The following is a 23,514-nucleotide window of genomic DNA, read 5'->3' on the forward strand; positions in this document are numbered from 1 at the left end:
GGGAATAGAGGGAAGGGAGAATAATGGCACATGGGGATTAAGATGGAGGGGTATAATCATCAACCCCCCTCCCCCATCCATCTTAATGCCCTTGTGCCATTATTCCCCTCTCCCTCTGATCCCATTTTGCCACTATGAGATAATTAATTATTTATTTTGTCCGTGGGTACCCCTCGCGTGAATTTACGCGCGAGGGGTACCTGCTGACATACTTTCACCCTTTGGGGGTACAGTCGCGAAAAAGGTTGAGAACCACTGATTTAGAAGGATTGTCTCACCATAGACACTTACCCCTGTGTCATGCTCCGCCATTTCTTCTAATATCAATCATTTCATATAGAATTGGAGAAATGTTATATGCTATAGTGATCAGGTTCTTTTAGGGTCTTTTTGTTAGTCATCATGCTGCTTTATGGTTGTCACGCTGCTTTATGGTTGACTATAAATGCACTAATGTCATTGGCCCTGATTAACTATTGTAAACCTGACATGTGCAAAATGTAGGGAACCCTTAGAAAATATTGTGGGGAAAAAATTGTAGGGAATTAAAACCCAGAAAGAAAACTACACAACACTCTTAGTAAATCAGGACCATTATGTACTGTGAGTGTTGCTGCCACCTAGTGGATGTTTTGTATCAATACCAGAACAATTGACTTGGCTTAGCTATTAGCTATAGCAGTGTTTTCCAAACAGGGTGCCTCCAACTGTTGCAAAACTACAACTCCCACCATGCCCGGACAGCCGCTGGCTGAAAACACTGAGCTACTGTATAGGCATACAGAGGTCCCTCAACATACGATGGTAATACGTTCCAAACGGACCATCGTTTGTTGAAACCATCGCATGTTGAGGGATCCGTGCAATGTAAAGTATAGGACAGTGGTCTACAACCTGCAGACCTCCAGATGTTGCAAAACTACAACACCCAGCATGCCCGGACAGCCGTTGGCTGTCCGGGCATGCTGGGTGTTGTAGTTTTGCAACATCTGGAGGTCCACAGGTTGTTGACCACTGTTAGAGGAAGTTGTACTCACCTGTCCCCGCCGCTCCGGACCGTCACCGCTCGTCACCGCTGCCCGGGATGTCGCCCTCCATCACTGTCGCCGCGTCCCCGGGGTGTCCCCAACGCTCCGGCAAGGCCTCTGCTTTCCCGGCATCCGCGCTCTCCGTCGCCGCCATCCCTTCGCTACGCACGCCGCTCCTATTGGATGACGGGACTGCGTGCGCAGCGACTTGATGACGTCGTTGGAGAGTGCCGACGATGCAGGGGATCCCGAAGAGGACGCGCCGGACCCCCAAGGACAGGTAAGTGATTGTCACCGGACCACACGGGGCACCGTAAACGACTATCCGGTGGCAGCTGAAGCAGTCTGCGCTGCCGGATAGCCGTTTATGCGATGGCCCCGACATACAAAAGCATCGTATGTTGATGCTGCCTTCAACATGCGATGGCCTCTGAGAGGCCATCGTATATTGAAATGATCGTATGTTGGGGCCATCGTAGGTCGAGGGGTCACTGTATATGGGTGGGAAGCCCCAGACAGTGAGATAAGGTCAAGTGCAGATCCTCTCTCCCTTGTGTAGTTTAGGCCTCAGGACCAACCTTGGCCCTTATGGAACCATAGCTCCAGCAAAGTCGGCAGATTGCCCAGGAGCCCTTGTTCACAACCATAGAGTTCCAGGTTCTCTACCAGTAGTCGAGAGCACCACAATCTTCTACAAGTCAATGAGAATAAAGTACAGTGACCCCCCGACCTACGATGGCCCCGACATATGATGAAATCGACATACGATGGCCTCTCAGAGGCCATCGCATGTCGATGTCAGCATCGACATACGATGCTTTTTTATGTCGGGGCCATCGCATTAAGTGCTATCCGGCAGCGCCAAATGCTTAAGCTGCTGCCGGATAGCAGCTTAATGTTCCCCGTGTGGTGCGGTAAGTATTACTTACCCCTCCACGATGCTCCGGGGTGCCCTCCGGGTCCAGCGCTGGTCTTCCGGTGTCTTCTCGGCCCTCTCCGATGACGTCAATACGCTGCTGCGCACGCCATCCAATAGGAATGGCGTACGCAGCGGCGTAATGACGTCGCTACGCAGGCCTAGTAAGGCCTTGCGGAAGACAGAAGAGGACCGGAGAAGACAGCGGAGAGCCCAGCGGAGGCCGGGGTCACCATCGCGAGTGGCGGGGACAGGTGAGTACAGCTTCCTATACTTTACATTGCACGAATCCCTCAACATACGATGGATTCGACAAACAATGGCTCGTTTGGAACGAATTACCATCGTATGTTGAGGGACCACTGTATAGACAACGTGCTTTACTGCCATCTAGGACCTATAGGGCTTCAGGTTGGGTCCTTATAGGTGCTGAGTAGGCTACACCAGAATTGTCTACACCCTGAAGTTTTGGGCAATTGAGAAATGTTATATAATATAGTGAGCAGATTATTTTCCAGGCTATATGTCAGTCACCATGCAGTGTCACGCTGTGTCTTTTTTCATGCTGCTCCATGGTTGTCATGCTGCATTATGATTGACAATATATGACCAATGTCATTATGTACTGTGTGTGTTGCTGCCACCTAGTGGATGTTCTGTATCAAGACCAGAGCAAGTGACTTGGACACTGTGTTAAAGGTTACTCTGGTGGAAAACTATTTTTTTTTTTAAACTGTTTTTAAACTGGTGCCAGAAAGTTAAACAGATTTGTAAATTACTTCTATTTAAAAATCTTAATCCTTCCAGCTGCTATATGCCCTACAGGAAGTTATATTTCTTTCTGGAATTTTTTTTAGTCTGACCACAGTGCTCTCTGCTGACACCTCTGTCCATGTCAGGAACTGTTCATAGTACAAGCAAATTCCCATAGCAAACCTCTCCTGCTTTGGACAGTTCCTGATACGGACAGAGGTGTCAGCAGAGAGCACTGTGGTCAGACAGAAAAGAACTCCAGGAAGAAATACAACTTCCTCTGTAGTATATAGCAGCTGATAAGTACTGGAAGGATTAAGATTTTTTAATAGAAGTCATTTACAAATCTGTTTATCTTTCTGGCACCAGTTGATTAAAAAAAATGTTGTTTTCCACCGGAGTACCCCTTTAACTGTGGGCATATATGGGTGGGAAGCCCCAGTCAGTGAGAGGAGGTCAAGTGCAACCCAGCTTTCCCTCATGTAGTTTAGACCTTAAGACCACCCTTGGCCCTTATGGAACCATAGCTCCAGCAACAGCTACAGTCCATAACCAAGGAGTTACAGGTTCCCCATCAAAAGTTGTCAAGAGTACTACAATCTTTTACAAGTCAAAGAGAAGCAAGTATTCAAGTGCCTTACTGCCATCTAGGATCTATAGGGCTTCAGGCCAGGCCTAGTCATGATGGTAGCTAAGTGGGCTACAGCAGAATTGCCTGCACCCTGCAGTCTTGGGTATTCCAAGGCTTTCGAAGTACTAAAAGTGTCAGTATATGCGCTGGGAGCCAACTGTGGTGAATGACCCCCCCCCCCCCTTTGATGAAGAAGTGAGAGTGATTGCTAAGGAACTAAGCAGAACAAAGACAAGGACCCCTTTTTCTAATTTCAGTCTTATATCAGAGTGTTTCCTTGGTCTGGTCAGTTTACCACCAAAGAATTGGAACCAATGGCTACCTTGTTAAAGTGTAAGGCTGGGTTCAGACTACGGAGTTTCTGCCTGCAATTCTGCTTTGAAATTGCTGGCAGAAATTCTGCTTGCTAAAATGTACTATGCTAGTGAATTGGTTTTCCGTTCACAAACTCACACTTCGGAATTTTTAAGTGAAATTTGTGAACGGAAAATCCGCTTTATAATTTCAACCTGAATAATGGAGTTGCTCATTCTTCAGGCAGAAATACTTGCAAAACACATTGCAGTCTATTGGGGACTGCAATTGTAATGTCCCAGTACAGGACATAGTCCTGCACTACACTTAGGCCCTGTCAGGTTGAGTCCCTCAGTGACCTGGGGGCTCCCCTGCATGGTCTCCCCCTGTTTCCAGAATGTTGTCTATAATGCCTAGACAGTATCTTAAAGGGTACCTCTCATCAAAAAAACTTTTGATATATTATAGATTAATGTATGCAGAATAACTTTACAATTGCATGTTATTAAAAAATATGCTTCTTTCTATTAAATTTTCCACTTTGAAGAAATGACCACTAGGGGTCTCCCTACGAGTCCTGGCAGCAAGCATTTCAGACTCATGCTGGAGTCCTAAACACTACGAGCTGCCAGTCTGCTTTGTTCACAAAGGAGAACACTCAGAGCTGCCAGCCTGCTTTGTTCACAGCCTGTTTGGCTGTGAACAAAGCAGGCTGGCAGCTCTGAGTGTTTAGGACTCCAGCATGAGTCAGAAATGCTTGCTGACAGGACTGATCGGGAAAAATACAATAGAAAGAAGCATATTTTTCATTAACATGCTATTGGAAAGTTATTCAACATTCATTGATCTAAAATATATCAAAAGTTTATTTGATGTGAGGTACCCTTTAATGTATAGATAGCCTACAGGACCTGCGAGAGCTCTCAAGGACCTGTGAGATTGTCACATGTTATGTTGTCACATGATTTGTTGTCACATGTTCTCCCAGAGAGTACCAGCTTAACCTATGACCTGCAGCTTGACCAATTGCTTGACGGCCATTACAATTCACTCTCTTCTCTAATGATTAATTACAAGTATATTGGTCCAGCAAGCTGCGAGGTCCTTCTGGGTCCTGGCCACCTCTCTGGGAAATCTGTCCTTAGCTGTGAAGATTATTCCATCTGTCTTATACTCAGTAAAGCCTCCGTTTGACCATAACTGGCTGTGGACTCTCATTGCACTACTAGCAACTGGGATAGCGGAGAAACAGGGCGTGTGGTGTTCCAGAACCCTAAAACCACACTGGCGTCACGAACACTAGGGGTTAACAACATCTTGCCCCCGGGGTTAATACCATCTGATCCCACCCCTCACACCGCTACACCCGTGGTCCCACCATACACCGGTGGTCTACCACACAATGTCCACGCAGTCCTAGTGCCGACTGATTTCAGGCGCAGGCTGCACTGAATCTCTAGACAGAAATTTTCCGTCTGGAGTTTCCACAGTCTGAACGTAGCCTAAATTTTCATTAAGCCTGGCACCTATCCTAGGGAGTTGTAGTTTTACTGCATCACATGAGATAAGCAATAAGTGAGGAGCCACTGGTTGCAGAAGACCAATCTAATGTAAATATCATACTTATACTTACGAGTTGAGCTCCTGGACAAGTCTTATTATGGCTGTGTCATCTTTATTCATGACCTCCTGAACAGAGATAAGTTCATATCTCCTAAGGATCTGTAATAAGGATAAAAAAGAAATAACATGAACAATGCATGAAGCATAGCATACAGGCCAACCACATGACAGAACATGCAGAGTCTATAAGCCTTTCGCCCTGTAACAATCCCTTAAAGGTGTACTCCGCTGCTCAGCGTTTGGAACAAACAATTCCAAACGCTAGAGCAGGGAGCTCGAGACGTCACAACTCCGCCCCCCTCAATGCAAGTCTATGGGAGGGGGCGTGACGGCCGTCACGCCCCCTCCCATAGACTTGCATTGAGGGGATGGGGCGTGACATCATGAGGGGGCAGGGCTATGACGTCACGAGCTCCCGGCGCCGGCTCCAGCATTCGGAACTGTTTGTACCCCTTTAGGGTGCGTTCCCACCTGACTTATACGCAGCGTATTTCACGCTGCGCAAAATTTACAGCAGCAGCGGGAAATACGCTGCATATTCCTTGCTCACTATATACACAGGGCTTTCTGGCAGCAGCCCTATGTATGCAGTGAGTTTTGGAGGCGGGGCCGTGTGGCGGCGTGACTGTGATGCACGGCTCCGCCTCCAAAACTCACTACAGGCATAGGGCTGCCGCCGGAGAGCCCTGTGTGTATAGTGAGCAAGGAATACGCAGCGTATTTCCCGCTGCTGACGTAAATTTTGTGCAGCGTGAAATGCACTACGTATACACCAGGTGGGAACGCACCCTTAAAAGTGGAAAACTATTTCTTTTTCAAATCAACTGGTTCCAGAAAGTTAAACAGATTTGTAAATTACTTGTATTAAAATATGTTAATCCTTTCAGTACTTATCAGCTGCTGTATGCTCCAGAGGAAGTTGTGTAGTTCTTTTCAGTCTGACCACAGTGCTCTCTGCTGACATCTCTGTCCATATCAGGAACTGTCCAGAGTAGGAACTAATGCCCATAACAATCCTCTCCTGCTCTGGACAGTTCCTGATATGGACAGAGGTGGCAGCAGAGAGTACTGTGGTCAGACTAGAAAGAACTACACAACTTCCTCTGGGGCATACAGCAGCTGATAAGTACTGAAACTATTAAGATTGGAGCTGGAGCTGAATCAACCCAAGTCATAGGAACAGATTTGACTATGACTGCAGGTAATTAAAATGTTCTAAATCTTTAATTACACATTATTGAAGAGATGCTGTTAAAACTGCTGTTCACAATGGGATATAGCAACTGACATTAGTCCAGACCCGAAAGGCTGGGTTCACACCACGTTTTGTTAAATACGGCTCCCGTATACGGTTGGGAGGAGGGGGGCGGGGCTTAATCACGGCGCCCGCACTCAGCCGTATTCGGGAACCGTATTTAATGTATGTCTATGAGCCGACCGGAGTGAACCGCAGCCTCCGGTCGGCTTCGTTTTGGGCCGTATGCGGTTTCCCGACCGCTGAGTGCGGGCGCCGCCCCCCTCCTCCCAACCGTATACGGGAGCCGTATTTAACAAAACGTGGTGGGAACCCAGCCTAAGAGAACACGATATGGCGGACTTTAATGCCACTGTTTACTGATTTTCTTGTTTGCTTGTTTTTTATTTTACTATTTCTCCTTCTTTATTGTTATTTTGTTTTTGCTTTATTCTATAAGTATATCTCTGTGATGTAATATGTACACGACATGTTTTACACATGCGCTTTACTGATATATGTATAGATTCACAATTTTTACTTTTCTATGAAGTAACAGAAAATTGTCAGATTGTCATTGTCTACTTACCATGTAATGTTTAACTAATAACTTGTTTGTTAAAAAACAATAAAAACATTTGAAAAGGAACTATTAAGATTATTATATATAGAAGTAATTGGCAAATCACATTTTTGTTTAAATCAACCGGTGCCAGAAAGTTAAACAGATTTGTAAATTACTTCCAGTACTTATCAGCTGCTGTTATGACCACAGTGCTCTTTGCTGATACCTCTGTCCATTTTAGGAACTGTCCAGAGTAGGAGCAAATCCCCACCGAAAACCTCTCCTGCTCCGGATAGCTCCTAAAATGGACAGAGGTGTCAGCAGAGAGCACTGTGGTCATGCAGAAAGGAAATTCTAAAAGAAAATAACTTCCTATGGAGCATTCAACAGCTAATAAGTACTGGAAGAATTAAGATTTTTTAATAGAAGTAATTTACAAATCTGTTTAACTTTCTGGCACCAGTTGATTTAAAAAAAATGTTTTCCATTGGAGTACCCCTTTAAGGTAAATTGTGGCTACTGGACTGACAGACTGAAAGTTAATGTACGCTGGGAATTTATTTTTATTTCTTTTCATATATAGTGCAGCATATTTACTGTTTGTATCTGGGTAATTTGATGGAATTAAAAAAATGCATTGAAATGTGTATATGGGATTGCAGATCGAAATCCTTACCCGGATAAGAAGGCTTAGGACGGCAGGATCATCAACCTTGGTGGCTGAAAACCGCTCAATATTAAAGGAGGCAATTTTAAGAGCAAAACTGGTCTGTAGAAAGTAGGCTACCAGCGTCACCAGGAACACGGACTTCATTCTTCCTATAAACAAGGAAAATCAAATTGTATTCCAGGGTAATTCAGGAGGACTTTCCCGAAAGAAAACTCAGGTACTACACACAACCCAGGAGGGTAAGAATGCAGCAGTGGATGCCAGGGGTATAAGGTTACAGTCTCCAGAACACAGACCTGACACTTATATAGGAATCCACAAATGGTATCATTGTAGTCTCACTGCTGGGTGCCCAAAAATCAGCTGGAAGTAGGGTTACCACCTTTCTTGCAAAAAAAAAAATAAAAAAAATACCGGCCATGCTAATTTGCATAATTAATTATATATATATATATATATATATATATATATATATAGATATGCATAACATCACAGGATACACATATGCGGGGGAAATTTGTCTTATTCTGACCCCTATAACTTTGTTATTTGTCCTTATACGGGCCTGTAGTTTTTCACATGTTTTGTTGTGACTTTTTGATCTTTTTTTTATAGTTACCGTACTAACTACATCTCCCAGCATGCCCTGATACAGCCTGTGGCTCAGCAGCTGCCCCAATTGAAAACTACAACTCCCAGCATGTTGGACTATATAGTAGCATATAGTATAGGTCAGTGTTTCCCAACCATAGCGCCTCCAGCTGTTGCAAAACTACAACTCCCAGCATGCTGGGAGTTGTAGATTTGCAACAGCTGGAGGCACTCTGGTTGGGAGACACTGGTATAGTATATGGTGCAACATTTCGGAAGTTGGAGGATTGGTTGGATAAATATCGGCCATTGCATTATCAGTATTTTTAATATAAAAATACTGGCAGGGTGGCCAAAATACCGTCTGTGCCGGTAAAATACCGGCCAGGTGGCAACCCTAGCTGTCCAAAGCAGGAGCAAATCTCCATAGTAAACCTCTCCTGCTCTGGACAGTTCCTGACATGCTTATCAGCTGCTGTATGCTCCAGAGGAAGTTGTGTAGTCCTTTCTAGTCTGACCACAGTGCTCTCTGCTGACACCTCTGTCCATATCAGGAACTGTCCAGAGCAGGAGAGGATTGTTATGGGGATTAGTTCCTACTCTGGACAGTTCCTGACATGGACAGAGGTGGCAGCAGAGAGCACTGTGGTCAGACAGTAAAGAACTACACAACTTCCTCTGGAACATACAGCAGCTGATAAGTACTGGAAGGATTAAGATTTTTAAATAGAAGTAATTTACAAATCTGCTTAACTTTCTGGCAACAGTTGAGTTGAATTTTCACCAGAGTACCCCTTTAAGCAGCAACTGCCTACCCAATCATGATTCAATAAACCTGAACTGACAGCATCTTTACATTTTTAGATAAAGTAACTGTTCAACTAATAATAAAATATGCTACTTAGCCCAAGAAGCTAAAAATGCTCCTCATAGCACCATTCTGTGGCACCCAGAGAGGTTGATACTTTTATTCACCAATATAGAAGTTTTGAAATAGAGTCCTGCTGCAAAACATCATGGTCCTATATAGTGTTGAGCAGGAATATTCGTAATGCAAATTTTTATTGTGAATATCGGCACGTCGCGATCTCGTGAATATTTAAAATATAGTGCTTTACATTCTTAATGACAAATATTAGTAGTTTTTTTTTTCACATGCAAATTTTTAAGCAAATTTTCCATGCAAATTTTCACATGGGGAAAAAAAAGTAAACGAACATAGCGAATATGCGAATTTCGGGAAAATAGGACGGATAATCGTCAATATATTCGCGAAATATTGTGAATTCGAATATGGCCCCTGCTGCTCATCACTAGTCCTATATTTCAAGACCCTAACAATTTTTGCATGTTTTTTATTAACTGCCCATAATGTTATGTTGGTTTGGTATATGTTTAGTACAGTGACCCCTCAACCTACGATGGCCCCGACATACGATAATTTCAACATGCGATGGCCTCTCAGAGGCAGCATCAACATACGATGCTTTTTTATGTCGGGGCCATCGCTTAAACGGCTATCGGGCAGCGCAGACTTCTTAGCCGATTACGGTGCCCCATGTGGTCCGCTGACGATCACTTACCTGTCCTCGGGGCTCCGGCGCGTCCTCTTCGGGATCCCCTGCATCGTCGGCGCTCTCCATCGTCGTCATCACGTCGCTGCGCACGCCGTCCCGTCATCCAATAGGAGCGGCGTGCGTAACGACGTGATGGCGGCGACGGAGAGCGTGGATGCCGGGGGAAGTAGAGGCCTTGCCGGAGCGTTGGGGACACCCCGGAGACGCGGCGACATCCAGGGCAGTGGTGACGAGCGGTGACGGTCCGGAGCGGCGGGGACAGGTGAGTACAACTTCCTCTAACAGTGGTCTACAACCTGCGGACCTCCAGATGTTGCAAAACTACAACACCCAGCATGCCCGGACAGCCGTTGGCTGTCCGGGCATGCTGGGTGTTGTAGTTTTGCAACATCTGGAGGTCCGCAGGTTGTAGACCACTGTCCTATACTTTACTTTGCACAGATCCCTCAACATACGATGGTTTCAACAAACGATGGTCCGTTTGGAACGGATTACCATCGTATGTTGAGGGACCACTGTATATGAATGTAGCAAAATTCTTATATGCAAGATTGTAGCAGATAGGAATATCTATGAAAAAAATAAGGAAAAACATGTTACCTGCTCCACTGAGATCCTGGCCGGATATGTGTTGCTGGACAATGAAATGCAGAGCCCATTGCGTATGTTTACCGGTGCCTTATATACCATACTGAGTGTGAGAGAAAAAGGCAGGGTTCCACCTGACACCTTTTCCTATTTGAGCTCTGTAAACAAGAATATCAATATGTTGAAGGCCATCACTGTTTTTACACATCAAAAAGGTTATCCAGGAAAAAGCGTTTTTATATATATGAACTTGGTCCAGAAAGTTAAACAGATTTGTAAATTACTTCTATTAAAAAAATCTTAATCCTTTCAGTACTTATGAGCTTCCGAAGTTGAGTTGTTCTTTTCTTTCTAAGTGCTCTCTGATGACACCTGTCTCTGGAACCGCCCAGTTTAGAAGAGGTTTGCTATGGGGATTTTCTTCTAAACTGGGCGGTTCCCGAGACATGTGTCATCAGAGAGCACTTAGACAGAAAAGAACAACTCAACTTCAGAAGCTCATAAGTACTGAAAGGATTAAGATTTTTTAATAGAAGTAATTTACAAATCTGTTTAACTTTCTGGAGCCAGTTGATATATATATATATATATATATATATATATATATATGTATAAAAAAGTTTTTTCCAGGATAACCCCTTTAAACCTGTAGTCCCGTAGTGAAAGCCTCAGCGACAGAGCTAAAATCAAGGAACGCAGAATTCTTGGGTCACGTGACTATCGGTGGTTTGGAGAAATACAGTCATCTTAGAAAACACAAATATCCATGTCCCATATGTACTCTAAATTCTCTATATTAAAGGGGTAGTCCTTACAACCAGCCCCTATGGGGTTCCGATCAATTGGTCTCATCAGGTGAGCACCAAGTAAATGCTCACTCTGCACCCACCAGGAACTGACCCAGCATTAGGGCAATGTGGTAAATAAGATATGCCATAAGTGTCTGAAACCTACAGCAACCCCTCTGGTCTGTATGTGGTCACCAGAGGTGGCCAAGAAATCAAAATCCCCTGTTTTAGCTACTTTGAGTAACACCCCTGGATGGTGCTACACTGTCTTGCGCCGCTTCCATTTCAGTCAGTGGGAGATACCGGTGTTATGTCAAGATCAATAGTTATCCCATATGCACATGTGATGTCCCAGTACACCATATACTCCTGTACAGTATTTAGGACATGTCCGGTTGAGTCCCTCTATATCCTAGGAGCCCTCCTGCAGCATCTCCCCATAGTAATATATATTGTGTATAGTGTTCTGTGTGTTATGTATGTGGTGTCCCGATACCGTATTGCATACCGTACCTAGTGTAGAGGTCCCCAAAGTCAGAGTAACTACGTTCAGGTAGGGTTCCTCAGGTGGGACAGCCCCTAGTCGCCTCTCCTTAAGTTTAACTTGAATATTAATAAATGTATATATTAGTAATTCTATCTATATTGTATAGGAATGTATAGTACTTACCTTGTTCAGCGTCGCAGGACCTTCGGTCATGTAACCAAGCTAGTAACCTCTATGGTATGTTGCAGGACCTTAGGAGGTCCTTGGGTCACGTGATACCCAGCATTCTCTGTAATGGTGATTGACATCCATATGGACCAATTAGCGTTAGTCCAGCCCCTGCCCATATAAGGGAACTGCGTCCAATTATCGCTCTATTGAGTTGCTGCTCTCGTGGATGCCGGACTAACAGGACGGTGCTACGCAACTTTCAACGACACGCTCGGCCTCAAAAACCTGCTGGCCTCAGCAGAACCAAAAATCGTGAGTCTTACTCTAATACCTGCTAATACTAGCCTGACTACTGGACCGCAACTAATTCCCCTAAATCCAGTGGAACAGCGCGATATACTAGAAACTCTTAAAGCTAAAGTCCCAACCACTGTTTACAGAAGCTTTCTGGTTGTGGACAATCCATTATTACTCACTACTTAAACTCAGTATCATCTACCTCCCTATCGTTCCTGGGAAGGGTGGCGGTAGGATAAGCTTTATTGAGGAGCCCTCACCCTGGCGTCATGAATTGCAAGGGTTAACAAACACCCTTTATTAACTGCACAGCTACACTCCCCATACCCTACACCCCCCAAGCTACCACATGTATTAAGGACCTTTAAGGACCTTTGAGTTAGTCACATGATAATGTGTTCACATGATGTGTTTGTTACCCACAGAGCACCAGCTAACCAGGTGACTTGCAGCTTTACCTATGGGCTTCTGGCTCAGCCCCCATTTATAAGAGGGGCAGCTATTACAATCTCTCTCTTATCACTCCTGCTGAGAACCAGTAAAGACCAGACGTCTCAGAGCTAGTGTCCAGCATATCTGGAGGGCTCAAGCCATCTACAGCCACATTCCATGTCTGCTGTCACTACCTACATCCTAGTCAAGTCTATAGTCAAGTCTATTATAGTCAGTGTGGCTGAACTAAAGTCTATCAGAGACACTACAAGTCCTAGCAAGCTGCGAGGTCCTTATGTATTACTGGTCACCTCTCTGGGATCCTGGCCTAGCTGTAAAGACTATTTCCATCTGTCTACCTCAGTAAAGCTACCGTTAACCCTTACCTGGTCTTGGACTATCATTGCCCTGCCTAACATTGGGATAGCGATTCTACCGTTCGGTCGGTTACCGGGAAAACCACGCCCTGGCATCAGGAACATTTAGGGGCTAATAACATCTTGCCCCTGGGCTACAACATCTGCCCCATACACATCATCACAACCCGAGACACCCAGTGGCTAAATAGCTGATTGTGGGGTGTCCAACCACTGGGACCCCCACATATGATGAGCGCTCAGGGCTCCACAATGTTCAGATGTTTCTTAGAGAATAAATGGAGCACTCGCCATGCATGTGTGCTGCCGCTCTTTTCATTCGATAGACATTTGCTCTTTGTCCTCAGGATCAGTAGGGATCCCAGTGATAGGTCCTTTGTATAGGACATAACTTTTGATCTTGGGAAACCCCTTTAAAACCCCTTAACGACCATGGAGGTGTATACACGTCCATGTGCCATTAAGCAGGTACGGCGGGGGCTCCCGACTCGAGACGGCTCCCGACATACCGGCCGACCCCCAGCTGATTCTTGAAGCTCAGGGCAGGCGTTAATAGTCGACATGCGGCGATCGCCTTGGCCAGCTATTAACCCTTAAGATCCGGCGTCTAAAGGTACCTGTAACTGCTCCCTAGTGGTCCAGGGGGGTGGTTCGCCACCCCACATCGCCATTACGCGCGCGCGGTGGGGGGGGGGGTTCTGGGGTGGACAATCAGCTGCTGAGGTAGCCGGAGAGCTTCCCTCACGTCCTGTGCTAGCTGCGGCTCTGACAATAATAAAGCCTGGCAGTACCCGGCTTTATCATTCGAGCGCAGCGCACACAGATCAATGTGATTCTATGGAACCACATTGATCTGTATCAGGAATCTAATGATTCCTCCTAAAAGTGTAAAAAAAAAAAAGTTTAAAAACACACACATTAACCCCTTCCTTATTAAAGGTTCAAATCACCCCCCTTTTCCCAAATTCCATATAAAAAATATATATAAACATAATAAAATTAAACATATGTGATATCGCCGTGTGCGTAAATGTGCAAACTATAAAATTTAAGGTTAATTAAACCGCACGGTCAATGGCGTACACGTAAAAAAATTCCAAAGTCCAAAATTGCATATTTTTGGTCACTTTGTATACCCTAGAAAAATGTATAAAAAGTGATCAAAAACTCAGATCAAAGCAAAAATGGTACCGATAAAAACTTTAGATCACGGCGCAAAAAATGAGCTCTTAAACCCCCTTGTATGCCGAAAAAAAATAAAGTTATAGGAGTCAGGACAATTTTAAACATACAAATTTTGGTGCATGTAGTTATATTTTTTTTTTTAAATAGTAAAATAAAGAAAACCTATATAAATTGGGTATCATTGTAACCGTACGGACTTACACATAATAAATATAACAAAACTATTGTTTTCAACAGGGGGGTGGGAGAGCGGAGTTCGGCAGGGAGGAGGTTAGGGATAGATGGGCAATAGGTAGGGACAGAAAAAAAAAAAGGATGGTGGGAGCTACTCTTTAAGGGGTTAATCTAAAATAAATGAATCCCACACGATATAGTATAGATCACTGTTATCCCAACACATTTAGTTGCTACACAGATGTCCATAGGAATCCTCTACAACCAATAGCTTAGGGGTGAATGGGCGGGAAAAACTTAAACAACCAATCATCCGATTGCAGAGGTGGCTTTTATGTAAATAATCCAATAGCCAATCAGGGCCGTCTGCACTGCAATTCTACTGCACCAATCAGAGCGCAGCGATGACACTCGTTATCCAATCAGAGCCCGAGACGGAGCGCGCTGAATATGGCGGGAGGTGTGGAGCTGAGGCTGCTGACTGAGTTGTATGAGCGGCTACAGGTGAGGACGGGGACGGCGGCGGATACCGGACGGATAACGTCTGGCGTGTAATGTTATGCAGCTTCCGACTCTTGTGAAATACGTCCTCATTGCCGTTTGGGCATGCTGGGAGTTGTAGTTTCACAACAGCCCTAGTCCTGAGAGGTTATGTCGTGAATTGTAGTTCTACCTCACAACTACTTCACCCATAAAGCACTGCAACTGGATAGAGATGTCACTTTCTGTTTTTTTCTTCCAAGAACTCGTTCTGTTCCTCTGTTATTCCTCATGGAAATGTAAGAATAAATTGACGTCTAGGGCTATGCTCACACAGCGACAAATAATATGTGCACGTTTTACATATGTTCAGCCTCTTTTTTTTCCCCAAACAAGATGTAAATCCTTCAAGTACAGTTTTTTTTTTTTTTTTTTTTTAATGCAGTGTGAACATAGCCCTATAAGGTTTGTCCATACACCAGTGTTTCCCAACCAGGGTGTCTCCAGGCTGTCCGGGCATGCTGAGAGTTGTAGTTTTGATACAGCTGGAGGCACCATGTTTGGGAAACACTGGTGAAATGAGTGGCGGTATTACTGCTACATTCACAAGGGGCACTTGGGCCCTTGTCGGGGCGGATTTCTGTAGTTCATTTTCTTTTTATTTATTTATTTTTGTGGGGGAAACACCTATAGGTTAGGAACAGACACAACCTTCTCTGCATAGTAGTCTTTATAGGGAAATGTACGTATCTCTCGGCCATGGGGACAGTGCAGCACAATCCAACCCGCTTCCCCGGCAAATATTGCAGTGGGTCTGTCGGGCACTTCTCCCCTGTCGTCTGTCGGGCACTTCGCCCCCTGTCGGGCACTTCGCCCCTGTCATCAGTCGGGCACTTCTCCCCTGTCATCAGTCGGGCACTTCTCCCCCTGTCGGGCACTTCTCCCCCTGTCGGGCACTTCTCCCCCTGTCGGGCACTTCTCCCCCTGTCGGGCACTTCTCCCCTGTCGTCTGTCGGGCACTTCTCCCCCTGTCGGGCACTTCTCCCCCTGTCGGGCACTTCGCCCCCTGTCGGGCACTTCGCCCCTGTCATCAGTCGGGCACTTCTCCCCTGTCATCAGTCGGGCACTTCTCCCCTGTCGGGCACTTCTCCCCTGTCATCAGTCGGGCACTTCTCCCCCTGTCGGGCACTTCTCCCCCTGTCGGGCACTTCTCCCCCTGTCGGGCACTTCTCCCCCTGTCGGGCACTTCTCCCCCTGTCGGGCACTTCTCCCCCTGTCGGGCACTTCTCCCCCTGTCGGGCACTTCTCCCCCTGTCGGGCACTTCTCCCCTGTCATCAGTCGGGCACTTCTCCCCTGTCATCAGTCGGGCACTTCTCCCCTGTCATCAGTCGGGCACTTCTCCCCTGGTTTGTCCATACACCAGTGTTTCCCAACCAGGGTGTCTCCAGGCTGTCCGGGCATGCTGAGAGTTGTAGTTTTGATACAGCTGGAGGCACCATGTTTGGGAAACACTGGTGAAATGAGTGGCGGTATTACTGCTACATTCACAAGGGGCACTTGGGCCCTTGTCGGGGCGGATTTCTGTAGTTCATTTTCTTTTTATTTATTTATTTTTGTGGGGGAAACACCTATAGGTTAGGAACAGACACAACCTTCTCTGCATAGTAGTCTTTATAGGGAAATGTACGTATCTCTCGGCCATGGGGACAGTGCAGCCCAATCCAACCCGCTTCCCCGGCAAATATTGCAGTGGGTCTGTCGGGCACTTCTCCCCTGTCGTCTGTCGGGCACTTCGCCCCCTGTCGGGCACTTCGCCCCTGTCATCAGTCGGGCACTTCTCCCCTGTCATCAGTCGGGCACTTCTCCCCCTGTCGGGCACTTCTCCCCCTGTCGGGCACTTCTCCCCCTGTCGGGCACTTCTCCCCCTGTCGGGCACTTCTCCCCCTGTCGGGCACTTCTCCCCCTGTCGTCTGTCGGGCACTTCTCCCCCTGTCGGGCACTTCTCCCCCTGTCGGGCACTTCTCCCCCTGTCGGGCACTTCGCCCCCTGTCGGGCACTTCGCCCCCTGTCGGGCACTTCGCCCCTGTCATCAGTCGGGCACTTCTCCCCTGTCATCAGTCGGGCACTTCTCCCCTGTCGGGCACTTCTCCCCTGTCATCAGTCGGGCACTTCTCCCCCTGTCGGGCACTTCTCCCCCTGTCGGGCACTTCTCCCCCTGTCGGGCACTTCTCCCCCTGTCGGGCACTTCTCCCCCTGTCGGGCACTTCTCCCCCTGTCGGGCACTTCTCCCCCTGTCGGGCACTTCTCCCCCTGTCGGGCACTTCTCCCCCTGTCGGGCACTTCTCCCCCTGTCGGGCACTTCTCCCCCTGTCGGGCACTTCTCCCCCTGTCGGGCACTTCTCCCCCTGTCGGGCACTTCTCCCCCTGTCGGGCACTTCTCCCCCTGTCGGGCACTTCTCCCCCTGTCGGGCACTTCTCCCCTGTCATCAGTCGGGCACTTCTCCCCTGTCATCAGTCGGGCACTTCTCCCCTGTCATCAGTCGGGCACTTCTCCCCTGTCATCAGTCGGGCACTTCTCCCCTGTCATCAGTCGGGCACTTCTCCCCTGTCATCAGTCGGGCACTTCTCCCCTGTCATCAGTCGGGCACTTCTCCCCTGTCATCAGTCGGGCACTTCTCCCCTGTCATCAGTCGGGCACTTCTCCCCTGTCATCAGTCGGGCACTTCTCCCCTGTCATCAGTCGGGCACTTCTCCCCTGTCATCAGTCGGGCACTTCTCCCCTGTCATCAGTCGGGCACTTCTCCCCTGTCATCAGTCGGGCACTTCTCCCCTGTCATCAGTCGGGCACTTCTCCCCTGTCATCAGTCGGGCACTTCTCCCCTGTCATCAGTCGGGCACTTCTCCCCTGTCATCAGTCGGGCACTTCTCCCCTGTCATCAGTCGGGCACTTCTCCCCTGTCATCAGTCGGGCACTTCTCCCCTGTCATCAGTCGGGCACTTCTCCCCTGTCATCAGTCGGGCACTTCTCCCCTGTCATCAGTCGGGCACTTCTCCCCTGTCATCAGTCGGGCACTTCTCCCCAGTCATCAGTCGGGCACTTCTCCCCTGTCATCAGTCGGGCACTTCTCCCCTGTCATCAGTCGGGCACTTCTCCCCTGTCATCAGTCGGGCACTTCTCCCCTGTCATCAGTCGGGCACTTCTCCCCTGTCATCAGTCGGGCACTTCTCCCCTGTCATCAGTCGGGCACTTTTCCCCTGTCATCAGTCGGGCACTTTTCCCCTGTCATCAGTCGGGCACTTTTCCCCTGTCATCAGTCGGGCACTTTTCCCCTGTCATCAGTCGGGCACTTTTCCCCTGTCATCAGTCGGGCACTTTTCCCCTGTCATCAGTCGGGCACTTTTCCCCTGTCATCAGTCGGGCACTTTTCCCCTGTCATCAGTCGGGCACTTTTCCCCTGTCATCAGTCGGGCACTTTTCCCCTGTCATCAGTCGGGCACTTTTCCCCTGTCATCAGTCGGGCACTTTTCCCCTGTCATCAGTCGGGCACTTTTCCCCTGTCATCAGTCGGGCACTTTTCCCCTGTCATCAGTCGGGCACTTTTCCCCTGTCATCAGTCGGGCACTTTTCCCCTGTCATCAGTCGGGCACTTTTCCCCTGTCATCAGTCGGGCACTTTTCCCCTGTCATCAGTCGGGCACTTTTCCCCTGTCATCAGTCGGGCACTTTTCCCCTGTCATCAGTCGGGCACTTTTCCCCTGTCATCAGTCGGGCACTTTTCCCCTGTCATCAGTCGGGCACTTTTCCCCTGTCATCAGTCGGGCACTTTTCCCCTGTCATCAGTCGGGCACTTTTCCCCTGTCATCAGTCGGGCACTTTTCCCCTGTCATCAGTCGGGCACTTTTCCCCTGTCATCAGTCGGGCACTTTTCCCCTGTCATCAGTCGGGCACTTTTCCCCTGTCATCAGTCGGGCACTTTTCCCCTGTCATCAGTCGGGCACTTTTCCCCTGTCATCAGTCGGGCACTTTTCCCCTGTCATCAGTCGGGCACTTTTCCCCTGTCATCAGTCGGGCACTTTTCCCCTGTCATCAGTCGGGCACTTTTCCCCTGTCATCAGTCGGGCACTTTTCCCCTGTCATCAGTCGGGCACTTTTCCCCTGTCATCAGTCGGGCACTTTTCCCCTGTCATCAGTCGGGCACTTTTCCCCTGTCATCAGTCGGGCACTTTTCCCCTGTCATCAGTCGGGCACTTTTCCCCTGTCATCAGTCGGGCACTTTTCCCCTGTCATCAGTCGGGCACTTTTCCCCTGTCATCAGTCGGGCACTTTTCCCCTGTCATCAGTCGGGCACTTTTCCCCTGTCATCAGTCGGGCACTTTTCCCCTGTCATCAGTCGGGCACTTTTCCCCTGTCATCAGTCGGGCACTTTTCCCCTGTCATCAGTCGGGCACTTTTCCCCTGTCATCAGTCGGGCACTTTTCCCCTGTCATCAGTCGGGCACTTTTCCCCTGTCATCAGTCGGGCACTTTTCCCCTGTCATCAGTCGGGCACTTTTCCCCTGTCATCAGTCGGGCACTTTTCCCCTGTCATCAGTCGGGCACTTTTCCCCTGTCATCAGTCGGGCACTTTTCCCCTGTCATCAGTCGGGCACTTTTCCCCTGTCATCAGTCGGGCACTTTTCCCCTGTCATCAGTCGGGCACTTTTCCCCTGTCATCAGTCGGGCACTTTTCCCCTGTCATCAGTCGGGCACTTTTCCCCTGTCATCAGTCGGGCACTTTTCCCCTGTCATCAGTCGGGCACTTTTCCCCTGTCATCAGTCGGGCACTTTTCCCCTGTCATCAGTCGGGCACTTTTCCCCTGTCATCAGTCGGGCACTTTTCCCCTGTCATCAGTCGGGCACTTTTCCCCTGTCATCAGTCGGGCACTTTTCCCCTGTCATCAGTCGGGCACTTTTCCCCTGTCATCAGTCGGGCACTTTTCCCCTGTCATCAGTCGGGCACTTTTCCCCTGTCATCAGTCGGGCACTTTTCCCCTGTCATCAGTCGGGCACTTTTCCCCTGTCATCAGTCGGGCACTTTTCCCCTGTCATCAGTCGGGCACTTTTCCCCTGTCATCAGTCGGGCACTTTTCCCCTGTCATCAGTCGGGCACTTTTCCCCTGTCATCAGTCGGGCACTTTTCCCCTGTCATCAGTCGGGCACTTTTCCCCTGTCATCAGTCGGGCACTTTTCCCCTGTCATCAGTCGGGCACTTTTCCCCTGTCGGGCACTTTTCCCCTGTCGGGCACTTTTCCCCTGTCGGGCACTTTTCCCCTGTCGGGCACTTTTCCCCTGTCGGGCACTTTTCCCCTGTCGGGCACTTTTCCCCTGTCGGGCACTTTTCCCCTGTCGGGCACTTTTCCCCTGTCGGGCACTTTTCCCCTGTCGGGCACTTTTCCCCTGTCGGGCACTTTTCCCCTGTCGGGCACTTTTCCCCTGTCGGGCACTTTTCCCCTGTCGGGCACTTTTCCCCTGTCGGGCACTTTTCCCCTGTCGGGCACTTTTCCCCTGTCGGGCACTTTTCCCCTGTCGGGCACTTTTCCCCTGTCGGGCACTTTTCCCCTGTCGGGCACTTTTCCCCTGTCGGGCACTTTTCCCCTGTCGGGCACTTTTCCCCTGTCGGGCACTTTTCCCCTGTCGGGCACTTTTCCCCTGTCGGGCACTTTTCCCCTGTCGGGCACTTTTCCCCTGTCATCTGTCGGGCACTTCTCCCCTGTCATCTGTCGGGCACTTCTCCCCTGTCGGGCACTTCTCCCCTGTCATCTGTCGGGCACTTCTCCCCTGTCGGGCACTTCTCCCCTGTCATCTGTCGGGCACTTCTCCAATATCAGACGCTTCTCGCCTATCCTTTGGATAGCGGAGACATTTTTCTGCACGATAATTCTCCTTTAATGACAGTAATGCTTTATCACATAAACGTGTGCGTGGATTACTGGGGATATAGTACAGGTTTATTGTTTTCCTGGTCGTGCGATCACAGATGTTCGATTGTTCTAAAAACTTTGCAGAATGAAAGATAAAAAACGGAAAAAAAAAGTGTTTCAAATGGTAAGAAAAGGTAACAAGTAACCCCTCTCCCTCCTTTTGCAGAAGTTGTCTTGCCCGTCTCTTGAGGGAGTTTATGTGACTGAACCGCAGAGTATTCTTGAGCTCCTGTGCACCCCATCAGCTCATCGCCTGGACATCCTGGAATGGATCTGTACACGGTAACGTGCACCACTCTATAAACCTCATACTGCCAAATACTAGGTGTCGTGCAGAATTGGCAGTGTTTGCACGTGCGTGATAAACCCCCGCCAAGAACTGAAAGCATCATAGCGATCATTCGGGACAAAACTTGTCTGTTAGGCTGTGTTCATATGGGGTTTAACTATGTTATTAAAACAGTTTTAGTTTTTTCATTTTTTTTTCTTTTTTCAAAGGTACAGAAAAAATGTCAGTAGAAACAATGCTGTAAAATGGCACCATATTTTGCAACAATTTTTGTTTGTTTATTTTTTGCAAAATTGCTGTAAAACCACAACATGCAAAAACTACCTTTATATACAAACACGTACACATGTGTGCTTGCCTTAAAGGGGTAGTCCAGTGGTGAAAAACTTATCCCCTATCCTAAGGATAGGGGATAAGTTTGAGATCGCGGGGGGTCCGACCACTGGGGCCCTCTGTGATCTCTCTGTACGGGGGCCAGGCTCTCCGGCCAGATAGCGGGTGTCGACCTCCGCACGAACCGTCGTCTGATACGCCCCCTCAATACATCTCAATGGCAGAGCCGGAGATTGCCGAAGGCAGCACTTTGGCTCTGCCATAGAGTTGTATTGAGGGGGCGTGTCGGCCGCCACTGCGTGCGGAGGTCGACGCGCCCCCTTCCCGTGGGCTGTCGGGGCTCCGTACAGGAGATCGCAGGGGGCCCCAGCTGTCGGACCCCCCGCGATATGCTTAGGATACGGGATAAGTTGTTCACCACTGGGTCACCACTGGACTACTCCTTTAAAGTGCAATTGTAGAAGGCTTATGAAGCTGCACACACAGGAGGAGATTTATCAAAATGTGTGTAGAGGAAGAATGGTGCAGTTGCCCATAGCAACCAGTTAGATTTCTTTTTTCATTTTTAAAGAGACCTGTGAAAAATTAAAGAAGAAATCTGGTTGCTGTGGACAACTGCACCACTTTTCCCCTACACAGGTTTTGATAAATCTCCCGTACAGTGCAGTACGGCTCCACAGGCCTATTCTAGACATACTTGCTCTATGCTTACAATAAACAGCATTGTAATCCAGTTCAGAAGTTGTGCGGATAGTCAGAAAGACGGGGCTCGGGTCTGCTCTGCTCCAGAGCTGCAACCCCTGTCTCCGACAACATTATGCGGATGATTGACGGTGGAAGAGGATGAATGTATGAATCAGCTGAGTGACGTAGCCGGAGATAGGTGGTGGGGATCCGGAGCCCCAGCTCTGCGACTGTCCGGACAACTCCTAGACCCGATTACAATGTTGTTTATTGTAAGTATAGAGCAGCCTTCTTTTTCAGCAAAATAGGCTTGTGAAGCCATGGTGCACTGTGGTTTTCCCATCTTGTAAATTCGTTTTTTTGTCCCCCTTTGGCATATTTGTGGCATATTTGGGAAACACTGTTCTGAGTCGTGAGTTTTGAGCCATTGCATTTCATCTGACATGAGGAAAGGCAGATACATTCAAACACAGGCTAAAGTTGTGGCTATGAAAAATAAATGAACGTTAGTTGTGACGTATTCCATCACCCCGATGGGTGGCTCTGTGCTGGGTTCCAGTTGTGATCTAGTCATCCTCATTGGAAAGTAGTCACATTTGTAATGGAAATTCTTTTACGTCAAAGTGATCTGTCCTCTTCTGCTTTTGAAGGTTATTGTTCTGCTTTACATAATAACCTCCTATTACTGCATCACCCTGTATACAGCCGGCACTGTGTGACATCTTTTGGGTCTTCTCTTTATACAGAACTTACCCTCCACTTCAGGACCAGTTCTCTGTTTTGAAAGAATCTCAGGCAGAATTAAAAGTGAAAGGTAATTTTAACACTTTTTTTTTTTTTTTTTTTTTAGTAATAGATTATCATGTACAGTGGTCCCTCAAGTTACAATGGTCATCCTGGAACCAATTAATATTGTATGTTGAAACCTTTTTATGTTGAGACCATAACTCTATGGAAACCTGGTAATTGGTTCTGAAGCCACCAAAATGTCATCCAAAAATAGGAAAAATTGAGGATTAAAGAAAACTAAGTAAATAACTAATACAGATAAAGCAGGTCCATATAAAAGTAAGAAAGATCTGCTGGGATCTGTAATCACTGTCTATGTAGAGGACAGGAGCTTCTTCAGGGTCCTGTACATTACACACCATGTCCTAAAAAAAAAAAAAAGTTAAATCAAGCTGCACTTACTTGGTGTCCAAAAGAAGCAGCTAACTGTGGCACAGGTAAAGAGTAGTACAGAACATGTAATACCTCCCTGTACTGAAGGGGGTGCTACTAGACACCAGTCAGTGCATGTACTTCAGTAATACAAGTGCTTTACCATTCTGATTGGTCAGTTCTTCCAGCCATTGACATGTTTCACAGATCTGGACTGTCTGTACAT

The 23,514-nt window shown here is 47.7% G+C and overlaps 2 protein-coding genes across 5 annotated transcripts in view; one reads left to right on the forward strand and one right to left on the reverse strand.

Moving 5' to 3' along the window:
* The window catches only part of LOC130291677 (deoxyribonuclease-1-like), a 34,848-nt gene extending 20,202 nt beyond the window's left edge, over nucleotides 1-14,646 (reverse strand). For 2 of the 4 annotated variants that reach the window (XM_056540764.1, XM_056540763.1), the window contains exons 1-3: nucleotides 10,483-10,618; nucleotides 7,721-7,863; nucleotides 5,256-5,344 (exon numbers count right to left, since the gene is read on the reverse strand). In XM_056540764.1, the coding sequence (XP_056396739.1) occupies nucleotides 5,256-5,344; nucleotides 7,721-7,858 (227 nt within the window). In that variant the 5' untranslated portion in view covers nucleotides 7,859-7,863; nucleotides 10,483-10,618. Of the gene's footprint in view, nucleotides 1-5,255; nucleotides 5,345-7,720; nucleotides 7,864-10,482; nucleotides 10,629-11,928; nucleotides 12,327-14,408 lie in introns of those variants that run through there. The other 2 variants (XM_056540766.1, XM_056540765.1) reach the window with 2 other exon arrangements.
* A 108-nt stretch (nucleotides 14,647-14,754) lies between these two features.
* HAUS7 (HAUS augmin like complex subunit 7) overlaps nucleotides 14,755-23,514 on the forward strand; it is a 32,789-nt gene continuing 24,029 nt past the window's right edge. The window contains exons 1-3 of the mRNA XM_056540767.1: nucleotides 14,755-14,885; nucleotides 20,988-21,103; nucleotides 22,874-22,941. Of these exons, the coding sequence (XP_056396742.1) occupies nucleotides 14,832-14,885; nucleotides 20,988-21,103; nucleotides 22,874-22,941 (238 nt within the window). The 5' untranslated portion in view covers nucleotides 14,755-14,831. The remainder of the gene's footprint in view (nucleotides 14,886-20,987; nucleotides 21,104-22,873; nucleotides 22,942-23,514) is intronic.

The sequence above is a fragment of the Hyla sarda genome, chromosome 9 (genome assembly GCF_029499605.1).
Source record: "Hyla sarda isolate aHylSar1 chromosome 9, aHylSar1.hap1, whole genome shotgun sequence".
Classification (NCBI taxonomy): domain Eukaryota; kingdom Metazoa; phylum Chordata; class Amphibia; order Anura; family Hylidae; genus Hyla; species Hyla sarda.